Source organism: Heloderma suspectum, chromosome 4, assembly GCF_057233095.1.
Source record: "Heloderma suspectum isolate Gila_16-S chromosome 4, 16-S_ref, whole genome shotgun sequence".
Taxonomy (NCBI): domain Eukaryota; kingdom Metazoa; phylum Chordata; class Lepidosauria; order Squamata; family Helodermatidae; genus Heloderma; species Heloderma suspectum.
This window is the reverse complement of record NC_139461.1, coordinates 263428312-263451712: the sequence shown is the minus strand read 5'-3', so window position 1 is coordinate 263451712 and position 23401 is coordinate 263428312. Positions and strand designations below refer to the sequence as shown.

General features: G+C 44.0%; 1 protein-coding gene and 1 long non-coding RNA gene across 7 annotated transcripts in view; one reads left to right on the top strand and one right to left on the bottom strand.

Annotated features, from left to right (window-relative positions):
• Positions 1–12202, top strand: part of TNNI1 (troponin I1, slow skeletal type) — a 56202-nt gene extending 44000 nt beyond the window's left edge. For 4 of the 6 annotated variants that reach the window (XM_084853598.1, XM_084853595.1, XM_084853596.1 and 1 more), the window contains 6 exons: positions 3133–3174; positions 3464–3595; positions 5454–5543; positions 6206–6382; positions 9314–9424; positions 11703–12202. In XM_084853598.1, the coding sequence (XP_084709724.1) occupies positions 3470–3595; positions 5454–5543; positions 6206–6382; positions 9314–9421 (501 nt within the window). In that variant the 5' untranslated portion in view covers positions 3133–3174; positions 3464–3469 and the 3' untranslated portion in view covers positions 9422–9424; positions 11703–12202. Of the gene's footprint in view, positions 1–3101; positions 3175–3463; positions 3596–5453; positions 5544–6205; positions 6383–9313; positions 9501–11702 lie in introns of those variants that run through there. The other 2 variants (XM_084853597.1, XM_084853594.1) reach the window with 2 other exon arrangements.
• On the bottom strand, positions 6874–22682 carry LOC146348616 (uncharacterized). The gene is made up of 4 exons (XR_014790679.1): positions 22519–22682; positions 13265–13365; positions 11961–12153; positions 6874–7818 (listed from the first exon to the last, which is right to left on the bottom strand). It is a non-coding gene; the product is annotated as an uncharacterized LOC146348616 (long non-coding RNA).
• Between the last annotated feature and the right edge of the window lie 719 nt (positions 22683–23401).

Below are 23401 nucleotides of genomic sequence, written 5' to 3'. Positions count from 1 at the left end.
ACGGGAACTAGTGAGACCAAATAGTGTCCAATGTGAACGGAACATTCCTCTGAATTCTCTGCAGCATGCAAAATTCTGTTGTAGACAAGCTGAGATGGAAAGTATTCCCTGAAGGTAGAAATGTCTGTAAAACCCTTTGATACAACACCTTATCAGCTATCAATACTGTCAAATTCAAAAAATCGTTGCATGTCAACCAATAAATACTGTCACATATCAATTGTCAGATATGAAATGCTGAATTCAGTTATCATTGGATGAATACCAAATATCCAGAGGCTCTATGGAGACTATTCAACAATATTCACACTAGGGAATTTTGAGGAAAAAATCTGTTTCAGTTTCATAAACCAGTTCTATAAATTAGCCACTAGATGGCAGAGGGGAGCACAGGATTTTCAAGCTTTATTGGCAGAGTTTTTAAACATTTCTCATGTGACTGGACTGTACTGTTCCCCCCCTTCTTTTTAATGTACATTGCTGTGGCCTATGTCTTTAAGCAATAAAGTATCTATCTATCTATCTATCTATCTATCTATCTATCTATCTATCTATCTATCATCTATCTATCTATCCATCCTATATATTAAACATTTCTCATGGGGATTTGCCAAAAGAATATTTTCTTTTTCCTGCCCCACTGGGCTGTGGATAGCCAGTCCATCCCACTCTTTTGTTTCAGCGATGCCATCACCCACTCCTGGAAACCTGGCAACTCACCCATCAACAACCCACCCCTAGTCCCACTTGTAAATGTAGCTATGAAGTGGGAATCACCTAGTTTGAGATCAGCTGTGAAAACAATGTTAACATTCAAGTTTGGGCTCCAGTATTCCAAATATGAATACTCCTATTTTGTGGAAAGCCCCGTAAGAGAGTGTGATGTTTTCGATCACAGAGCAACAAAATTGTAGAGAAATCCTGAATAACACTTTAAATCACTTTATTTATTTATTTATTTATTTATTTATTTATTGACAATATTTATATACTGCTCCACATCAGAAGATTTCAGAGTGGTGAATAACAGAGGTAAAAGAATAAAACACCAGGTTAAAACAGTTAAAATGTTTTTAAAAGACAAATTCCAATAAAGTCAAATTTAATAAACTGTGGCTGGTCACACCAAGAAGGCCTCTTGAAATAACAATGTCTTCAGGAGGTGCCAGAAGGAACACAATGTTGGTGCCTGCCTGACCTCCAAAGGCAGGGAATTCCACAGGAAAGGGGCCACCACACTGAAGGCTCTTTTCCTGGTGGACTCCAGCCAGGCTATGGGTTCATGTGGAACCACCAGGAACATGCCCTCTGATGACCGCAATGACTGGGCAGGTTGGTAAAGGAGGTGCTCTCTCAGATATCCTGGTCCCAGGTTGTTTAGGGCTTTGTACACTAGTACTAATACCTTAAACCTGGCCCAGTAGCGAATAGGTAGCCAGTGCAGTTCCCTGAGCAAAGGAGTTGCATGCTGAAAATATATTGTCTAAATGTAAGCAAAATATCCATTTTCCTAGATAAGGTCAACACACAGTGGTCTTGTGGCATTGCATTGCATATCATTTCACCCTCTTCTTTCCCCAGAACTGATCTGCACATGTTTCCTATACATATTAGCTTCCCCCTTCTGGAGTTTGGGCTCTGTTTATTGATTATTAATAAATGGAAAAATCTATGGAACCACACTCATATAATCAACTGGCCAAAGCATCTCATCATCACCTTGGCACTTCTGCTAATCCAGGGGTGCAGAACCTCGGGCCTGCAGGCCAAATCTGGCCTGCCTGGGATTCCAATCCGGCTCTCTGGGGGTTCCCAAATGGCCACCCCTTTCCCCCAGACACCAATCATTTGATATTTTGTTCAGTTTTTCTCCCATTCTAAAAGGTTGAGATGCTTCTCCTAAGGCTTAGTGACTGGCAGGAAGAGCTTTAAGCTACAATATGCTGGTATTTTTTTAAATTACGGCCCTGCCCCTTTTGCCTTTGACCCCACCCATTACTGGAATGCGGCCCCTGAGGGCTTCTGCAAAATGGAATCCAGCCCTTGGGCTGAAAGAGGTTCAACACCCCTGTGCTAATCAGACCCAGCAGGGTGTCACTAGATATCGTACAAGCTCTGTGTCAGCACCAGGCAACCTTGGGCACCTCCTGGGACCTAAGCTCCCAAGCAGCGTTCATGGATGTTATTGCCAGTTCTGGGATCACCCTCCTGCCTTCACTTACTGAGTAGCAGTAGTGGACATCTGGAAAGCCACCATTTTAAATGGGCTGTCATACTCTACGTCCAAACATTGTAGGTAGTTAACAATGGTGGCTGGCTCACAGATCATAGTGCTGCAGCTGCTCGCTGCTGGCAGTCAGCTAACCAGGAGAGGACCATGGGTGGTGGAGGCCATTTTGCCAGGGGTGGCCTCACATCTGGAGCCAGCCAGAGGTTGAAAATGAAGGGCTGAGGGCCTGATGCCTGGAAAAGCCAGGTGACAAAGGCAAGTCTGGATCCTACAGGAGCAGGAGCAGCTGGAGGGGAAAGGCTGGGAATGTCCCCTGAAATCTGGCTCAAGTTTGCGGTATATATGGATGAGCAGTAGCAGCCCACTGACGCCAGTTAGCTAACAGTAAGGATTCCTGGAGCGGTTAAGGGAAGATGACAGGAATGAGATTTAGGGTGCGATCCTATGCATGTTTAGACAGAAAGAAGTCCTACAATTTCCCACCATGCCCCAGCCAGCATGGCTGGCTGGGGCATCCTGGGAAATTGTAGGACTTCTTTCTGTCTTAACATGCATAGGATCGCACCGTTCGAGACCATAGCGTCTAGTAGTGACTAGTTGTTGTGGCTTTTGTGGAGTGCACTCCCCAGGATCAGTGGGTGATGCAGGTGGGGTGGAATGTGTTCATTTTTTCATAGTGTATCAAGGAATTCCATGTTAACAGTCTCTTGCGTAGAATATTATATGTTGCATATTCACTCTTTTATTCTGTTTCCTCCCAACTTTATTCCTTCATCAAAATGAACTTCTGCAGGGAGGTGAGCAATTCCTGGATTCTTTTTTCTTAAGCATTTTCAATATGGCTATGCAGTTGATTATGTTTTTTAAATGGCTTCCTTGATTTATTTCTTTTTGCTCCATAGAGGAAATCCAAGATCACAGCTTCGCGCAAGCTCCTTTTGAAGGTGAGTCCTGATGCAATTCCAGCTCCTCTTGGACTTGTCTAAACAGGGGCAATGAAACAGCTATCATGTGTTAGTTAAAATGAGCTACCTCGAATGCAGCTGTACAGAAAATCTCTTCTATGCAAATTTTGGGGATCATGTAGGATTTCTGTCTCATGCATTGTAGGAGAGGCCTGTGAGTTCTTTCCATAAAACTCAGATGTAGCTGAGGTCTCAGAAAATACAGTGATGGTGATAAAATACTTGATGGATCCCGTGCCTTTAAAATGCTTTGACCTCTTTCTTTCAGAGTTTGATGCTGGCTAAAGCCAAAGAACAATGGGAACAAGAGCAAGTGGATAAGCAAGGAGAGAAGGAGAGATATTTAGCAGAGAGGATCACACCCCTGCGGACCAGTGGACTTTCATTCGCCCAACTCCAGGTAGATTCTTGTTTTGGGAAACAGAGCAGGAGTTTAGATGGTTTCTGAAGATTTAGTTTTAGCATTATAAAGGTCTAATGAGCCATATTAGTGAAATTCGAATCAGCTCCCTGTCAGTAGCCATGGATGTAGGCAAAACACACTCCAGTGGTGGATTAGGAACAGACTTTACTGGAGATATAACAAACTTATATCTCAAGGTAAGTTGGCTGAGGTCAGCCCCACGGTCAGCATCCCTTGCAGGAGGAAGAAGGAAGAAGAATAGGAGAGTAGAGGGAGGAGCAAGGAAAAGGCAGAATGATCTCTCAGAGATCCCCTCCCACCTTACTCAGGTCCATATTAACCCTTCAAGTTCAGGTTAAGTGACTCAGGCCCTTGCCCCTCCCACAATTAGGAGGTTTGGTTCAGATCTCCAGTCAGTCTAACTTTTCCCTTCAAAGAGGCAGGAAAGAAGTCTAATCATTTACATTTGAGAGGTTCTAGTCTAAGCTAGGCTTTAGAGGTGCTTCAAGGAACAACCTGGAGGGGAAAATACCACCCTTCCGCCAAGGCCATTTTGAGAGTTATATGAGGAGGGGTGGCCCACTGGTGGTCACTTACATATTGCCACAAAAGAAAAAATGCAGCACCCAAAAAGTGGATAAAAGATGACACAATGTTGCATAAAATTTGCACATGCTAATTTGTATATATAGATGCAAATTTAGAAATCTATACATAATACAATACATCTCAACACTGTGGGCTAGACTGTGACCAGGTGACCTGTGTACCTGCCTGTTCAGTCTGTTGTCCAAGAGCTAACTGATAATGGGCAGTTTTAAGGCCCCTGCTCTCCTTTTTTTAGTGGTTCTTTATCTTTAAACAGGACTTGGACTGGGCAGCCCTTTAAATAGAGGACTGTCCACTGTAAAGTAGGATATACGGCCACCCTAGGTTGCTTGCAGGTTGGATCCAGCCCCGGGGCCTGTCCATCTGACCCCTGAAGACTTTATCAAATTTCATGCAAGATATGGTATAAACTTTGCTCACCATTTCATTCATGACAGTAAAAATATGTTTTTAAGTTGTAAGCAACAGAGATACTCTATACTTTGATATTACATCCCGCTTTTTGAATTTGTATGTAAGCTATATGTAATACGTAAATACCGCACGTATTTGTAATGCTGTGCCTGAGCACATATGCCTCCTAGGTGGGAAGCCTTTAGTGCTAGATGGAGCCAACTTGATTATGGGGCCTGACCGCTCATGAAGGGGCTCAGTTTGTGTGGCAGTATAACAACTCTGGACCCCAGACCACTGACTGAAGAATAGGCTCCCAAGAATACAGATGTTAGTTATTGCTGATGTAAGATATCAAGGTGTCTTCCTATTGCTCAGTTATCCATATGTCAAGAGAAGATCTGATAGACAGAATACCAGGAATAACCAGGGGAGGCTGGTGGGTCTGATGTCAGTAGGGTGGTGAATCTGCACCAGGTTTCAGTCAGAACTCTAAAGGAGCATCGTGGACAACTCCTTTAGAGTTCTGACTGATTCTGACAGAAACCTGAAGCAGATTCACTGCCCTGCTGACAGCAGACCCACCAACCTCCACTGGGAATAACAGTGCCCAGTGCTGTGAGAACACCTTGCCAATGCATTTGGCGGGCATCATTAACATTAATTTGTTACGAGCATAATACTATAGTTTCCCTGACTCCCACAAATTGATAAAAAAGACAGTTTCCCCATATTTTCCACAGATAAAGGAAAAGAAATGGAATCTATGACTAGACATAATCTAGCAAAACAGACGGCCTAGATCACAGTATCAGAAAGCACCCACTGACCACTTTCCCTTTTCATTGGATAGGATCTGTGCAGGGAGTTACATGAGAAGGTCGACATTGTGGATGAGGAGAGATATGACTTTGAAGCAAAATGCACCCATAACACTCGGGAGGTAAGAAAAAGGCAAAACCATGCTTACTTAAATTCTCAGTTATTAACTGTAAATTTGTATTAATTGTCCTGCTCTGTATTTGGGTTTCAGGCCTGGTTCTTATGGCAGTCAGCCTGAGATAACTGGGGTGGAGCGACTCTTGACTTAAATTGTAAATAGGAGCCTTCAGGACCTCTTGGAACTTCCATAAGAATTCTGAAAGTCTATTTCAAAAAGAAGGTTGAGGCTCCTCATGTGGTCTAGATTCTAACTGTGAGTTATTCATTATGTAGAAGACCGCTCCTGATGTTCTTAAGTTTGACACGCCTGTGAATTTTGCTACAGCTCAGGAGCTGCTTATTCCTTTATTAGCGGCACAAATAAAGTGTGTGCAAACTGAAAAAAGGAGACTCAGTGTGCATTTTCTATTTTGTTTGAGTACAGCAAGAGGCAGTGACAGATCCAGGTGTAAAATTGCTACTAGGAATTCCTATCTGTGCCCAGAATATTGTTGAGCACATGGGCATTCCCAAAGCATTCCTTCCCATGGTAAAGCAAGTTAGTCATAGTCATGCTAACTGCTTCCTCCTTAGAAATAACAGGGGTGTCCTCTGAAACTTAGCCCTTGTATGGCTTATCATGGACCTTATGTGGCTTATTATCTATCATCTCCTGCTCTGTAGATTAAAGATCTGAAGTTGAAGGTGCTTGACCTTCGGGGAAAATTCAAACGTCCTCCCTTGCGGCGCGTCCGTGTCTCTGCTGACGCCATGCTTCGGGCTCTGCTTGGCTCTAAGCACAAAGTTTCCATGGACCTGAGAGCCAACCTCAAGTCTGTGAAGAAGGAGGACACGGAAAAGGTCAGTCACTGGAGGTCCCCAAAATGCCTCCTTTGCTCAGGGTCACTTGTAATGCTCCTTTTTGTAGTTATTGTGTAGGAAAGTTTATCTGTGTATTTTTTTCATGAAATTTTATTTTATTTCAAAATACAGTTAACAAAATAAAGACAACAAAAAGAACATAATAATACATCAAAACCACTAAAGAAACAAAGGAACTCACTAATTATATATCTAATGAAAGTAAAAATACAAGTTCTACAACATACAAAATGAGTGTGAATAAGTGCATGCCATTTTGTGTGTCTGTGCATATTAGAAAAAATACAAGCAACTGTACTTTTTTGGAACTTTATCAAAATTTTGAAGCACCTCAGCATAGGAAATGAATGCAAACCATGGTGCTATAATGTCATTCTATCTGTGTATTTATTTTCACCTGACTGGCTGCAAAGGGCAGCATGATAGATACATTCCTATGGCTATTCCCTACCTTTTCAAAACTCAAGACAGCAGTTGCTAAAGAAGTCTTCAGAAAGAGACTGAGGGTTGTCGTCATTCAGCAGGATTTGTTTTTGTTAACCAGTCTAGGGTATGCTGTCTAGTATTCTATGATATTCTGTCACAATTAAGAAAATTTTACTCAGCTAAGGTTTCAGCAAATTCCCTCTGATGTCCTGGATGGATGTTAGAGATTCTAGACATTGCAGCAGGTATACTGGAGGATATTGCAATTTTTACTTCATTCTTCTGTTTGCAAAGTCCTCTGGTCTTGTAGGCTCCTTCCAACCCTACGATTCTACGATTCTCTACTTCCATCCTGGTTCCATCTTGGCATATATGGTTAGATCAAGTATTTACAAGCAAAGAAGGATAGGTTTTAGTTACAGAGAAAGTGGCTTCTTTTGCTCTGGCAGCTGAAAGTGAAACAAATCTATATGTGGTAGAAAGTTTAAAGGATATTTTTCATTATCCATGATTTGTATATTTGCTCATTCTGACCTTTATGTTATGTCTTGTTATAATGCATGGTCAAGACAGTACATGACTGATTTTTTCTTCTTCTGAAGGACTTCCAGAGTTTTGCTAACCACTTGTGAAACAGAAGTGTCAGTTGTGCACATCTTTAAGGCAGTAATCTAATGGCTGACATATATGTTAGGGTCATTGGAGGAGGCTGCTGAAAATAGTATCCCCATAGCAAATTATCCCTATCACAATGGTAACAAAGTATCCTCTATGTGTATACTCCATGTGAGTTGCAAATCCCCACACATTGCCTAATGGGTGCCAGGAGTATGGGATGAGAGCATGGAAAAGCAACAATGAGGCTTATGACATTTTAAAGACGAATGCATTACTGCGCCATGAGCTTTTGTAGGTAAGAGCCTGCTGAATCCAATGCATCAAGTGGATGGTGAAGATAAATACACACAGGCCCAGAGACGGAGTGGAAGCTGTTTTGCAAGATGAGATTAAAAATGAGTGAAGACATAATGAAATCAGAGATTACATACAGTCAACTGAAGTAAGCAGGATTCAACCACAAGGTGTCAACAAGCCCATGGATGAGTCCACCCATCGCTGTGGGCTAGGAACATGAAGGGGCAGGTGATGTTGTGAATACTTGCAAAAGTCACCACTAGTGCAGAGATCATTCACCATGGGGAAATAATTTTTGATGGCATCCCATGGATAACATAATGTACCTACGCAAGCCCTTGTATAGTTCATTTCCCTGTGAGGTAAAGTCAATGCTTAGACCTCTATATGAAGATCTGTCCTTGGGATCCATTTCGAATATCAGCTTTTCCAATATCAGAGGTTAATAAATAATATTTCATAATAAGGAAAGGGAACCCACAGTGCACATGGCCAGTTTTGCAAAGTTGCATAGGGAGGACGCAGGAAGTTTAATGTTATGGCTCTTTGTCTTTGTTACTCATAAAGCCACTCAGAGCTGAAAAATGTTAGCATGTGGTAAATTCCTGGGAGGGAGCTGTTCCAAAGACTATTGTGTATTACTGTGTTTAATAAACAATGCCATTTAGGTTTAGAAGACGTTTTGAATCTGACCCACAAAGTATGACATGGTTAGTATAGTGTGCTAAGCTCCCTGAATACCAACGAGGGTTTCTTTCTACAACCATCTAAATACGACGTGGCTGCTTAAAGACACACGTGGTGTGAGTTGGTTCTTTGCTGTTAGTGAGCTTGACATGGCCTAGATTCTGTTTTCTTCATGCTCTGACATATGCTGGGAAAACAGTGTTGGTCAGTGCACACTCGTGATGAGGCCTTGCCTGCATTCACTGTGATTGTTGCAGTTTGGCCAGCTTGACATTGCTGGCTTCTCTTTCAAAAGGGCAAAACTTGGACTCACACTTTCTGTACACTGTTACACACGTACATCCTAAGGCATTTGCACTGACATGCAAACACTTTAACCTTGTGCACGGCAATGGCTACTCATGATGGGTTGCCACTGGGCAAGGAGCCGACACAAGCTGCAGTTTGACACAAGCCTCATAGTCAGGGCTGAGCGTGTATGTATTTTTTTTTTTTGCACCAAATTTTGTAATGTGCAAATCAAGTCAATCTGCACAATTTATTTCTGCCAGTTTTGGAAGCAGGCAAAATGTTATGTGCTGAGGCCTCAGCTCCTGGCCACTGAAAATTTTACTCAGTACTTTCTTTCTGGATTTTGAGGTTTCGCAAGGCAGTGCCTACCCACTTTCAACTTCATTTTCACAGCCATAAGGACTAGAAACTTTGGAATGAAGGCAGACTTCTCAAGTTGCTGAAGGCTGTGCACATACTGTCTTTTGGTGTTGATTGCATGGAATCACACAATACACACAGTTCCCATCTCTGGTTGCAGGAGTTGATCCTTAGTATATACTGTCCTCATGGTACTAATGCCAGTTTTAACTTCCCGGTCTCCCTTCACAGGAGCGTCCCGTAGAAGTGGGTGACTGGCGTAAGAACGTAGAGGCCATGTCAGGAATGGAGGGCAGGAAGAAGATGTTTGATGCTGCCAAATCTCCAACAGGACAGTGAAAAGTACTGTGTTTTCTTAGTTTCTTCCTATCTGCTTACTCTCCAGTCCATATCAGTTCTGTTTATCATTGGCAAGGGCCCCCAGTCCCAATGCAACCATGATTCCTGATTGACACTTCCAGTATTAAGCTGAATATGTTTGTATTGCCAATGCCACGTGACTTGTGCCACAGAGATGTGGGCATCCAGCGGCACCTGTTTCTACATCCATAGGGTTTCATGACCAATTATAACTTTCAATTCAATACCAGAAGTTTAGGCTGTGTGTTTTTGTCTTAGCTCTGTAATTAGTACTGCCTGCTTATACGAAACAGATTCAAAGCTATTTGGCGGCACACTCTAGATTATCTACAGGGTGCATTGTGGCTTTGCATCTCACGCTCATAAAAAGAAAGAAAGGTTGTGGCAGCTTCATAGCTTTGGAACTAGGATTTATAGCACCATGCCATTAGGCATACAAGCCTGAGCATGAGAGTGCCCCATTAACGTGCCATCTAGGAGGCTGACTTGCTGGTACAGTTATGGACATACCAGTCAGGGCACTGCACCATAATCTCAGAGATAATGATGTGAAACAACATTTATTTGCTGAAGATTATACAGTTGAGCTCAAATGTTGAATTCTTTAATAGGTTCTGCATGCCGTTCAGTGTCAGAAACAGGGAGCCAAATCTCACCCAGCAGTGTGGGAACCAGCCAAAGTCTGCTTGATTTCTAGCTGATTTGCTCCTGACTTCTGCAGAATTAGATTATTTATTCATTTATTCATTTATTTATTTATTATTAAATTTATATCCCACCTTTTTTTTCCTCTAAGGAACTCAAGGTGGTGTACATAATCATCCTCCTCCTCCTCCATTTTATCCTCATAACAACAACCCTGTGAGGTAGGTTGGGCTGAGAGTCTGTGACTGGCCCAAAGTCACCCAGCGAGCTTCCATGGCTGAGTGGGGACTAGAACCCGGATCTCCCGACTCCCAGTCCAGCACTCTCGCCACTACACCACACTGGAGATTGGTACTCCTTAGGGTTATGGGCTGTTTAGACTCTGCTGAAGGTTGTTGAACAATTCAGGAACAGCAAGCCCTGAAAAATCTGTCATCAGTCCAACAGCATATTCTCTTTATGCAAAATGGAGAATAATAACTGGATGGGATGCTTAGGCTGTCATTCTAGACTAAAGATATGGAATGGGAAAAAGGACTAAGCCAAGCGTAGGGCTTGGGCAAGGGAAACCTAGTGGGGTCCTGCAAAAATAAGCCTGAATGCCATCATTCTCCTTATGTCTCATGGTCTTCCAAAGCCTTAATTGTGAATGTGTGTGATGCCTTCTGTGGGAAGGGATATGTAGTTAGCCAACTTTTAGCTGGGAAGTAGTTCTTTCTCATGCACCTAGAACACAGTGACTCAGTTTGCATGATCACAGCTGCCCACTGTGGCTTGTTTAAGCCACAGTAGACTGTAGTGCGTGCTGGACAGTTTTTTAATATTCAAGCTGCAACCACGACTTGTTGTGTCATTTCAACCGTGGGGATTGTGTGAGGGCTAAACAACCCTTGCGTAATGCTAGAACAGGCCTTGGGTTATGTGAGGGTTGTTTAACCCTCGCACAACCCTGCAGCCTGGGTTCAGATGAAATGACAAGCCACAGCTTAAATATTCAAAATGGCCACCCACATGCATTGGCATATGCTGCAGCCCACTGTGGCTTACATAAGCCACAGTGGGCTGTTTGATTGTGCGAACCGAAGTAGCAAGTGGGCCTGTTGTGTATAGCCCAGCTACCATTCCCTTTATCTGTTTCCTGCTACTGCTCCCTCCACCAGGTTCCTGCTGGTTCAGAATTACAATAATTGCACCCACATTTTCCACAGCCACTGCTTTCTGCACTGCTGTACCACGTGGTTGCAGACAAGGCTATGTAGTTGCCTACTCTGACAGCAGAGTTTCTCCTGCTGCTGTGCCAAACTTGAAATATATGGGCTGAGTGCATTTATTCAGGGGATGTGCCCTTTGACCCCTACTGATCCTTTTGGAGAAACTCTGCATGAGCCTATTCTTGGACATTTGCTCAAGCATCCTATCCCCTCATTCCAATTTTTTTTTTTTTTTGCTTCTTGGTTTATTTTCTTTTGCTGACATGCTTGGATATTTTGTTATTCAATACGGCTCCTTATCATTGACCAAGACAGTGTCTGTTTTATCATCATAGAGCACTTCCAACAGGCTAACTCCAATTCAATTAAAATATTTCTTCTCATTCTCTGATCATTTGTTTCAGGTTCTGCACAGAAAGGTGAAGACCCACAGTGCCTGCATACATCTCTTTCCTTTCTTTTGCCCCTTGGTGCTCCCTCATCTTGCCACATCTTCCTGCATTAGCTGTAGAGTCACTGCATTTATGGAAACATTCAGCCTCTTGCTAGCGTGAGCCCACAGAATGACCACTGCAATTATCTTGCAATGTAGCATTCCCTCCAAGGCCAAATCAGCTATCTGAGATGATGAATGTATGAAGTACAAAGGGAAGATACTGTACCTTGGGTGGCCATCCTTCATGAGTCCTTCACTCTACAGAAAGCCTGTACTGATGCCATAACTGACTGGTTGGATGCAGACAAGGACATTGCTAAGGAAGCTTTGGTGACCTGCTCAGCCAGAGAATCCTTCAGCCCTCTCCATGCCAGTTCCTCTGATTTGTACAGTTTGGGAGATGCAGCCATTGTTTCTCTCTGTTCATTAAAAACAACAACACGCAAACAAAAACCCAGCAGCATTGAGAACAAAGACACAGAATCTGTGTTTCTTTCCGAGTTTTTAATGCTCTGCGTCTGGGGTGCAAAACCCCTTTGAGCCCAGGGGCCGAATTCTATTTTAGAGAAGCTCTTGGGGGCCGCATTCCAGTGATGGGCATGGCCAAAAGCCAAAGGGGTGGGCCCAGAATACCAACAATACCAGCACACTTGAGCTTAAAGTTCTTACAGCCACTAACTAAGCTTTAGTTACAACCTTAGTTGCAGCACTTCAGACTTTTAGAAGTGAGGGAAAACTATGAAAGCCAGGAAACCATCCAACGATTGGTGCTAGGGGGAGAAGGGTGGGCTAGGGGGAGGGTCATGGCCTTCTGGGGGACCCTGAGATTTGGCCGGATTTGGCCCCTGGGCCTGAGTCTCTGCACCTCTGCTCTACATGATGGTTGGGTGGACGGTGCTGCTGTTTGTGGCATCAAGAGGTTTAATCGTGGTGGGAAGTCCATGAGCCATTGTCTACTCCTTCACCATTTCCCTACTGCCCATTCCAGTTCTCTTCATGGCCCTGTTAATCTGACACCAGCTTGCTTCTGCTTTGGCTTCAACCTTATCTTCACAGTGACACACGTTCATGCTAAAGCTGGCATTTTGCAGGGACAGATAAGAAGCAGTGTTATACCAAGTCAGACCAATGGCCCATCTATCCCAGTATGGTCTACACAAGTAAGGGGTCTTTCCCAGCCCTCTTATTTGGGAGCCTTTAACTTGAGACATATGGATTAAATCTAGAACCTTATCTATGCATGCAAAGCATGTGCTTGTCAAGTGAGCTGTGGCTCCTCCACAAGACTAAGGGTTGGGAGGGGGGCATGATTTAGGAGACTTTCAGTGGGAAGGGGGAGCATGGCAGCAGAAGCATCTCAAGCAGCTGCTGGGTTCATTCCCAAGCAGGGTTCCCCATACAGTCATTGTGAAAGGCTGCTTTGTATCCAGAAAGTCCCAGGTTCAATCCCGGCATCTCCAGGTACAGCTAGAAAAGACCCCTGCTGGAAACTCTAGAGAGCTGCTCCCAGTCAATGTAGACAACACTCACCTACAGAGAGCAATGGTCTCACTTGGAATAGGGCTGCTTGGTCAGCCTCAGGTGGGGAATTAACGCAGCTTAGCAGAGGAGAAACTACTGTCGTACTCTGCCTATAGAATGTGAAAAATAACAAGAGAGGAAACTAGGTGCAATGATATTCAAAACTGGGCTTTTGTATCTTTTAAGACCTCTGAAGGCAGAGGTTCCACAGGTGCAGCTTCTCCCACCATAGGATTGCAGTGATGGGTGGCAGCGGGGCAGGGGACTGCCCCTGGTCCTTTTGGAACATGTCAGCATCCCATCACTATTCTCCATAATAGGTTTTTCCTGGGAGTTGTTCTGAAGAGCTCCCCACCAAACTACTGCTGAAGGCATGAGGCTGAGATGAAAGGGGAAACTTTGGGCTATATTTGTGAGATGGAATAATGGAAAGGAGTGATGTGAGTGTGTGTGTGTGTGTGTGTGCGCACGTGCGTGTGTGTGCGCGCACACATCTGTACAAGTGGTTTTTGTGTCGCTTGGCCACTTATGTATCACCGAAAAAGAGGCTGAAAGATGACCTTGTTGCATGAAATTTGCCTATGCTAATTTGTATGTATAGATGCTAACTTAGAAATAATTACTATAATTTAAACAGAAATACAAATCTCACCAAAGGGATGAAGACTGTGACCAGATGATGTGTGTGCCTGCTCAGTTTGCTGCCCAGGGGCCAGCTGTGGATGGGTAACTTCAAGGTCCCCGCTTGCTCTCCTTTCTTAGGGTTCTTTATGATTAAATTGGATTTGGGCTGGGCAGCCCTTCAAACTGAGCACCGTGCTCTGTAAAGTAGGACATGTGGCAACTCTATTGTTGCTTGACCCACTGGCCAGAACAGGCAAGGTAGCCACCAAGAGAAAAAATGTCCCTTGCCCATGATCTCTACCATCTGTGAATCATACATTAAAAAGTTCCCAGTTAGGTGAACAAGAAAACAGAAGATCACCTATCAAATTGTGTAGAATAGAATCTTCAGTCTAAAGCCTAGTTTTTGGTGAACAAATGGTGAACACCATTTCTTCACTGAGGTGGCAAACTTGTGTCTGGGTTGCACCACTTCAGACTGCTGGTGGTGGGGGTGTTTAAGCAATTGAGCACTCCTTCAGACATGATGAACAAATGAATGAAAACGCTGCACAGAGAAAGCTAACACGTCAGGGAGAAAGATAGGCTAGAACCTGGCTTAACATTAGTTTTCTTTGTGGAAGGATTTCTTTGAATGGGGGAGTTTTCAGTCATGTGGAAACCTCCCCCAGCCCCCACACACCCACTTACAGTCTGAAATAGTAAAGCATGGACAGGTTTACTCATACAGGTTAGTGAGAATTAGGCGTACATTAGGGCTGGCCCAAGTAATTTTGCTGTCTGGGGCAAAAGACAAGACACTGCCTCCCTCCCCAATTTCACATACAGAAGCCGACTGGACCAGCAGTTGGCTCTTACATCAACATTAGTGATGGGACAGTGTCTTCTACCACAGTGAAGGGCTGTAGGCTAGCTTAGGAATCACACAGCTCTGTTCTCCATTTCCCTGCTGCCAACATCTTCTACTTGAGGTGGCCACCTCACACACTCTCTCTTTTATTTAATCTCAGAATTCAGAAATAAATTAATTTACATAACTTTGACCACTTCATTTTTTATGTGCACCACAACTCAATCCATCTCTCTTCTGGGAGGGGACAGTTTGCTCCCTCCCAGTCTTTGGACTCATCTCTGGCAGATACATTAGAGTTCTGGCCTTTGACACCATCTGTCTAGTAGTTTGTTATTCTAAAACATTCATTTTAAATTGAAATACAATGGACTAAAAGAGGCAACTGTAATTCCAGTCCTTATCAGCAGATGGCATTATTGTCTACATCACATGTGGAACTAGAATGGGGAATATGACTCCTGTATTATATGGAAGGCTGAGCGCCAAAGAATTGATGCTTTCGAACTGTGGTGCTGGAGAAGACTCTTACGAGTCCCTTGGACTGCAAGGAGGTCAAATCAGTCCATCCTAAAGGAAATCAACCCTGACTGCTCATTGGAAGGACAGATACTGGAGCTGAAGCTCAAATATTTTGGCCACCTAATGCGAAAAGAAAACTCACTGGAAAAGACCCTGATGCTGGGAAAGATTGAAGGCAAAAGGAGAAGGGGACGGCAGAGGATGAGATGGCCAGATAACATCACCGATGCAATGAATATGAACTTGAGCACGCTCCGGGAGAGAGCGGAGGACAGGAAGGCCTGGCGTGCTGTGGTCCGTGGGGTCACGAAGAGTCAGACATGACTTAATGACTGAACAAGAAAAATGTCTTGTTCTCATTGACTTAACACAGCATTCTTCAACCTGGTGTCCTCCAGATGTTTTGGACTACAGCTCCCAGCATTCCTGGCCATTGGCCATGGGGTTGGAGCTGATGGGAGCTGTAGTCCAAAACATCTGGAGGGCACCTGGTTGGGAAAGGCTGACTTAACATAAGCAATTCCCCTAATGATGGCTTTATGATTCGCTGCTTTATGATCCACTGTCAAAACATCTTGATCAGTGTTGACAGCCAAATGAAGCTAGCAGATCCTCCTTTGAGGGTCGGTGTCCGTGTTACTAAATTGTGATTTGTGCAGTAAATCTCATGACGGGGTGGGGGCTTCTAGCTGGGAATTTCTGCACCTATGAAAATGTTTGTTTGCCCAAGCAGTTCCACATGCATCACAAGCCAGGCCCTTTTCTGACTTCAGGTTCTCATTCTATTCAGAAGCTGCTCTGGAAGTTCTCCAGACTTCCCTAACCTGGAGGGGCTCATGACGGGCTGCGGTGAGAAGGGCAGCCTTCGAAAGAGCTGAGTCATGCATGGGGGATTCTGTACATGGCTGGAAGCTCTGCCTGTGGCTCTGCTGATCCCGTACAACGTATTCTGTGCAGAGCTATAACCAAAGAAGGTTCAGAGAAAATCCATTCCCCCTATGTTAGTAGCAGAAAAAGAAGGAAAACATGTGACATGGGAGATCCATGGTCAGATCTCCTTGTATCATTATTAAAGTAGCTGTCTGTGTCTGTGTGTGCATGCATCGGAGTGGAATTGGGTGTAGACAGCAGTGTTAGAAGAGGGATTGTTTCACCCCCTGCCCCTGTGCTGCATTCTCAGTCAACACCAACAATCCCCATCTGCGATCAGTCCTGCTGGGGGGAAAAGACAGGAACACATAACTTGCCCATCTTTCCCCCTGACTAGATAAGTAGCAGGTAGAGGGGCAATTTTGATAAGGAAAAGGTAGGGTGGCCACTCATGCACTGCCCCAAAAGAGTGAATGCATCACCAGAAAAGAGGACAAAAGGAGGCACCAATTTGCATAACATTTGCATATTTAAATTTATATGTCAATGTGCACATTTAGAACTGGTTTAACTAGAAATACAGCACATCTCACCATAGTGGAGAAGACTGCCTGGGTGACCTGTGTGCCTGCTCAGTCAGCTGTTCAGGTGCTAACTGTGGATCCCCCCCCCCTTATCGGTCTTTGCCTTTAAACCAGACATGGACTGGACACCTGTTCAAGCTGATGACACCTTCGAATAGAGCACAGTCCTCGGTAAAGAAGGGCACATGGCCACCCTCACATAGGCCTGGGAATGGGGGAAGGATTAACACCCTCCCCTGGTACTGCTTCCCGAATGCCCTGCCCTGACTTTTAAGTTTTTTTTTCTTTTTAAGGCATTGGGACATCTCCTACGTCAAGTGTAGTTTGGCCCCAATGGGTTTATGCATGGCTTGAATTATGTGTGGCTTGAATGGGTTTATGTGAGGCTTGAATTATAGGTCCAGTTCCTGAGAAAGTTCCCCTGTGCAAGCCTAATGAAAATGAAATGGAAGCTGCTCTACAATAGCATAGTGTGTTATGAAGTACACATTTGCCTAAGACATTTCTAGTAAAAAGGGAGGGAGGGAGGGAGGGAGGGAGGGAGGAAAGAAAGAATGAAAGAAAGAAAGAAACTCCAGTCAAAATAAATTGGCACAGCGGTTTCTTAAATGTCACAGCAGTTTCTGTATTTCAATCCATATCTCAATCAATGTTTGGGTGGACCAATACAGCCATTTATTGTGACTCATCAGTTTTCCTGCTTTTGTTTTGCCAGCTCACTTTGTAGTTTTTCTATGTCCTGGGGAAGGGAGGGACAACTAAAGTTCTATTGAATCCTTCTGCTTCCAGTACTGTAGTTCCTCTTTAGCGAGAAAAGATTCCTATTACCAAAGTGCATCGCTGGTAGGGATGTCGGAGAATTTCTCCACGAATTTCTGGGAGGCCGAATGCCAATGCATTCGGCCCCCCGAAATTGGTGGAGAAACGGTCCCCCCTGCCCTCCCCGGGATGGGACTTACCTTTGTCGAATGTCCCTGGCGCTGGCGGCTCCCGGCAGCGGTTCGGCCATGGGCGCCGCCATTTGCATACGAGCTTCCCCCCCCAAAGTCAGCCGTGATAGGCTACGTTAAGATTTACGTAGCCTATCACGGCTGACTGCAGGGATGCAAACGGCGGCGGCTACGGCCGCTGCCATTTGCGTCCCGGCAGGAGACGAGGTTCGCGGCCGGAGGGACGGGGCGCCTCCCCCCTGGCCAGAATTTTGGCCGGAGGGACAGGGTGCCTCCCCCCCCCACCCAGAATTTAGGGGGGAGAAACGGAGCACCTCCCCCCCATCGCAAAGCAAGCTGCGGGATCAGGTAAGGGACTTTCGTCCATCCCTAACGCTGGTGCCTTCCCTAGGAGAACGTTTGCTCTGATTTGATCCTAAGCAGTTTGTACCTCAACTGGACACATTATTACACATTATTACCCAGCTGGGCATATTGCCACAAACCACAGCAGATCAGCACGTTGTCTGCTGGGCTGCAGTTTACCAGTAACTAAGTTCACTGAGTTCTTTGTGCATCATAGAAAAATGTGGCCACTTCATACAACAAGAATGCAGTTATTAGATGTGCCAGACCAGTAGCCATTCCGGTCTACAGTTAGAGGGACAGCTAGCTTGTGCCTCCACCCTGTCTGAAGCTACAATCCTAATTAAACTTACTAAATGGTTTACCACTACTACGTATTATTATTACTATTACTACTACTAGTAGTAGTGGTAGTACTGTAATTCCATCAATTGCATAGTGCTTTACAAAGTATGAGAAAATAGGTACCTGTCCTGAGGTGCTTAGAGTCTAGAATTCAACTGAAGGGTCACAAGAAGAGGGAAGGAAGTGGAGGTACGAGTTAACTTGGGGAGAATATGCATTTATTATGAACTGGGATATATCACACTATTTTATTTATATAATATATAAATTATATATTATATATATAGCCAAAGAGGTGATGGTGGAGGACATGGCAATGGAAGTCCTTGAAGGTTAGGCCATGGAGTTTGTGTAAATAGAGGAGTGGGTATGAAACCAATGTAGGGATTTAAGAGATGGAATCATGTGGTCAGAGCAATGACAAAAGTGAATGATTCTGGCTGCAGAATGCTGGATAGAAGAGAGGGGACCAAAGTGAGACAATGGAAGACCAGAGAAGGCTGCAGTATTCATGACCAGGGGTACAGAACGGGTACTATTTTTGCAAGGGAGAAGTAATAAGACTTGTCAATGGGCTGAATATGCAGAGAGAGAGAGAGAGAGAGAGAGAGAGAGGAATCAAAGTTAAAGCTAGGGCTTCATGCCTATTCAGTGGGATGCTAACTGACATTGTCACTGGTTACAGAAAGTGTTCAAGGAGAGGAGGGCATGGGAGGAAAGATGGACACATTGAATTTGAGGTGCTGATGAAGCAAGACACAGCGAGGACATGTTCAATAAGGCAAGGTCACATCTAGTAAGGCAAGTCCAGTAAGGCAAGGTAAAGATAGGCAATACAGGTTCCCAAAAGGAAAGGAAAGGTCTGTCAGGACCCTGGACAGATCACTGGCTGAAACTCACCCATGAAGAGCAGTTGTCTCAGCAACATGCAGAGGCCTTCTGAAGCCTTCTGAAGGGTGGCAGGTCTGTTACTCTGCCCCCTGTGAGGCCCTGTCTACTTCTTACAGGGCCATTGTCTGATTCAGCAGCTGGTTCTTAAAGTGTGGTGGTAGTGGTGACAGCATTGGAAAGGTGCCCTCTGAGCTTGAGGAGTCTGGTCAAGCCATGTCCTCTGGCCTAGAAGGCCCTGAAATACAAATACTAGGTTACTGGATGAAGCCTTCTCCCTCTTTGAGTCCTCCTCTGAGCCAGAAAGGGATCAAGACATGTTTAGAATCACATGAGGGAGAGCGGAGACAAGTGTGCTAGCTCCAGTTCCTCCATCACCATCCTAGTTGCCATCCTCCATCAGTCAGGGAGTAAATGACTGTAGCAGTGGGCCTCTTCTATGTGTGTAAGCTCCCATGCAATGGAGAGTCATGGAATATCAGATTTCTAAATTCCACAGGGAGCCCCACTCCCTATTGCAGAAGTTACCCTTCCAACTCAAGAAGGGCACAGGGGATGGTGAGGGAGAGTGTGGGGCTGTAGTGCTCATCCTCACTTGCCTTCACATGATTCTAATCCTGTGGGGGATTAGAACGCCTGAATAGGGCTATAGAGAGGTTAGTAAGGGGTAATCAACTCATCTTACACAGAGGTGAAGGAATAAAGGACTGAGGGAGGTATAGGAGGAAGAGAGACAAAGAGAAGTAGAGAGATCAGAGCAGATGGTTTCAGTTTTAATACTGAAGAAGGAGGCAACGTTTTGAGCAGGCAGCAAGGAACAGGGAGGCAGTGGGACAAGCTTTAGGAGGGCTTCCAAGATGGAGGACAAGTGCTGGACATTCCAAGGGTCCATTAGAGAGGTGCCAAAGTGTTGCTTGGCAAAGTAGATGGCAGATGAGAAGGAGGAGAATCTTCCATCTCTCTTGTTCTCCTCCAGAGATGTTCAGTTGTATGTGAGCATGGATGGACATAACAAATGAGCAGGGTGGAAATCAGAAGGGTGAAAAGTTTGTGGCTGGGAGAGAAAACAAGTGAATGTAGTGTTGAGGACAGAAATGAATTGAGGGGGGAAACTGCAGAGTCTAAGGAGCAAGCAGGAATGACAGAGGAGATTGGGGATAATGCTTCGGAGAAAGCCACTGGATCAATGGACTGCAGGTCCCAGTATGAGCAGGAAGCAGAAAGTGGCCGAGCAAACATGTTTAAGATTGTGCTGTACTTTCCCTTAAACACAATGTAGCTTAGTAGTTAAGAGTATGAACTGAGAAGTCCCCAGTTCAGACCACACATCTTCCACCTTCTTTCTAGGTGAGCTACTACTCTTTCAGTCTCAGCATGTCATCTGCATTATGGGAACAATAGTCCTGGCCTACTTTACATGGCTGTTGTAAGGATTTCTGAGATGATGTATGTGAAGTGTTTTATACATTGAATGCATTATACAAGTGCTACATTAAGTGTGCACATCCGGTTTAAAATATAATATAATTTTAAAGAACAACAAAGCAGTACATTATCTCAACTTCACTATTTATCTTAGCTTCAGGGAGCTTTTAGGATAAAGGGTGAAGTAGGATTTCCCCTGCAACCACGAGGCCTGGAAACTTCCTTATATTAACAAAAGTAGAAATTCTCACATTTATAGTATGAGCCTACAGGACAAGCTAAAATATAATTCACTGGGTGCCACCCAATCAGCAGCAGGTAATAGAGAATGATTTGAGAGGAACTTGAAATAATAAAGTATTTCTTTAAGACTAAGGTTCAAAGCCCTTAGCACTGTGTGAATATTTTTATTTTTTATTTTTTATGAGAACCTTCATGTCTCTGACACTTCATCAGTACTCAGTCAAAGGGAAGGAAATTTGTGATATAGCCTGCAGGTCCCAAGTACTCCTCCTTGACTCACATGTGCAAATAAAAGAGTCTATTTACTTCACTATCTTGTTAGTGTAGCCTGTAAAATTTACAAGTTGCCATAAACCTCTAGTACCCATAGGGAGTGGCCCATTCCCTAGTCAGGTGGTCTACCAGTTGTTAAATGGTGACATGAATTTAATTTCATCCTTTCCTATATGAAACTCCTGTGACTTCTAATGTACCACGGATCTAGTTTCTATTGCTGATTTTCTGGATGGTGCACAGTCTGAATTTCCTCTTAGTTATACACCCCAATACATTTGCTGTGGCATGCAGAAGTTCAAAAATTGTATGGAGGTGGAAAAGGGGCTTTGAGATGAGATTCTGAACTAACCAGTGATGCAAAAAGAAATGTAGAGGAAGGGTGCATAGGTGCAAAAACAATCTAGGAATTTTAAAATACATATAAGAACAAAAAAGTTCTCATAAAGTCAGCAGAATTGTGGGATCATGGGTGAGAAGAGAGTAAGTGCATCACTTCTGTCCTGAACTATATGGAATCACTTTGTACATTTTAATGAAGTGCATCAAGTTTTGCACAAAGAAAAATGGAATGTATTTATTTAAGACATTTCTAGACCACCTGTCAGTAAAACTACCAAGGCGGCATACATTAAACATGATAAAACAGAAAAATAAATAAAAACACGATTAAAACAAGATGCAGAACAAATCAAGATGGCAGTAAAAAAAATAAGCAGCAGAGGGCGATAAACCACTTTTTAAATCAGCTCACACTATGTGGTGGAATGCCTGGCTGAATAAAAATGGCTGGTGCCAGCATGACATCACAGTCAGTGCCAGGCAAGCCTCCTTTGGGAAAACATGCCATGACCAAAAAGGCCTTCTCTCTGGATGTCATCCACCTAATTTCAGGTGGTGCTGGGACTCAGAGGACAGCCTCAGTCCACAGATGATGAACACAGAGTCTGGGCAGGTTCATGTGACAGGACATCATCCTTTAGTTGGAATGCTATCTTTGAAAAGCTACGCTGGTTTCGGTTCAAAGTGGTGGCGTTAGCTTTTAAAGCCCCAAATGACCTGGGGCTAGGAAATCTTATGGAGTACTTCCTCCCATATCCCCACCATCATGTCTTAAGATATGCCGGGGATTCGTTATTATCTGTCCTCTCCACAAGAGTCAGTGGCAGCCCGTATGGCTTTGGGAAATTAACAAATCACAAGGAGTAAAGGTTATGTGACCTCCAGTTTTGCTTAGGTCAGAAGTACAGCTTGTCTACCCCCCCCCCCAAACACAATCATTTTACGTTGCTTATTGCCAGGCTAAAGTACCAGAAGCAGAGCAGAGATAAAGTTAAACATTACCTTCCTTCTGCCCCCCAGGGAGCCAGTGGATGCCCTCGCTGAAGCAGGTAAGTGGCTTGTTGATTAAACCTTGCAACACACGCAAACAAGGCAGTACCCAGAGAGCACGGTAAAAAGATCTGAGGACAGATTCTGGCCTCGCTTATTACACACACACACACATCACAGACTGATGTAACCTCTGTAGATTTACTCTAGATTTGCAGAGTTGCAAGTGGACTGTGAACTCACTCAGAGAATCTTCCATAAAATTACATCCAAACCAACCAGCTCTCTTATTTTATTGAATTTCAGTATTGTGTCAACTCTCCCACACTAGATGAGGTAATGGTCCCACTGCTAAGTTCTGCCTGTTTTCCATATATTTATACATCTTCCTCACGGAAGTGCAGTTGAGATTTTGTTTTATTTTGTTGCTAAAACAACACTAAATATTATGCAATTGCATCTGAGCACTTATGTACATTGAGTGTAGCGTGTTTGTGTGCTGTGGGGGGTGGGGGAGAGTACTCTTGAGATGAAGTCATGACATAGCTGGTTTCCTGAATCATGAAGTAGCCAAGTTTAGCTTCAGCTAAAAAACAGGAAGCATTGATATACGTTTGGTGAGCAGTAAGCTCTAGTAATGGGGGGGGGGGAGGGGAGGGATAACAAAAATAGATCACACTACCCAATGCTAACTACCAAAATGATTTAAAAACCTAAATTAAAAAAAACACATAATAAACCAAACAATCAATACAGCAATCAAAAAGGGGAACAATATATAAAAAACCCCAACCACTTCCCTAAGTGATAGGAAAATCCAGAGGTAGCCTTTTATAGGGTGAGTTCCCATGTACGGAGAGAATACTGGAAACATATGGCATTTAAAAATATTTGT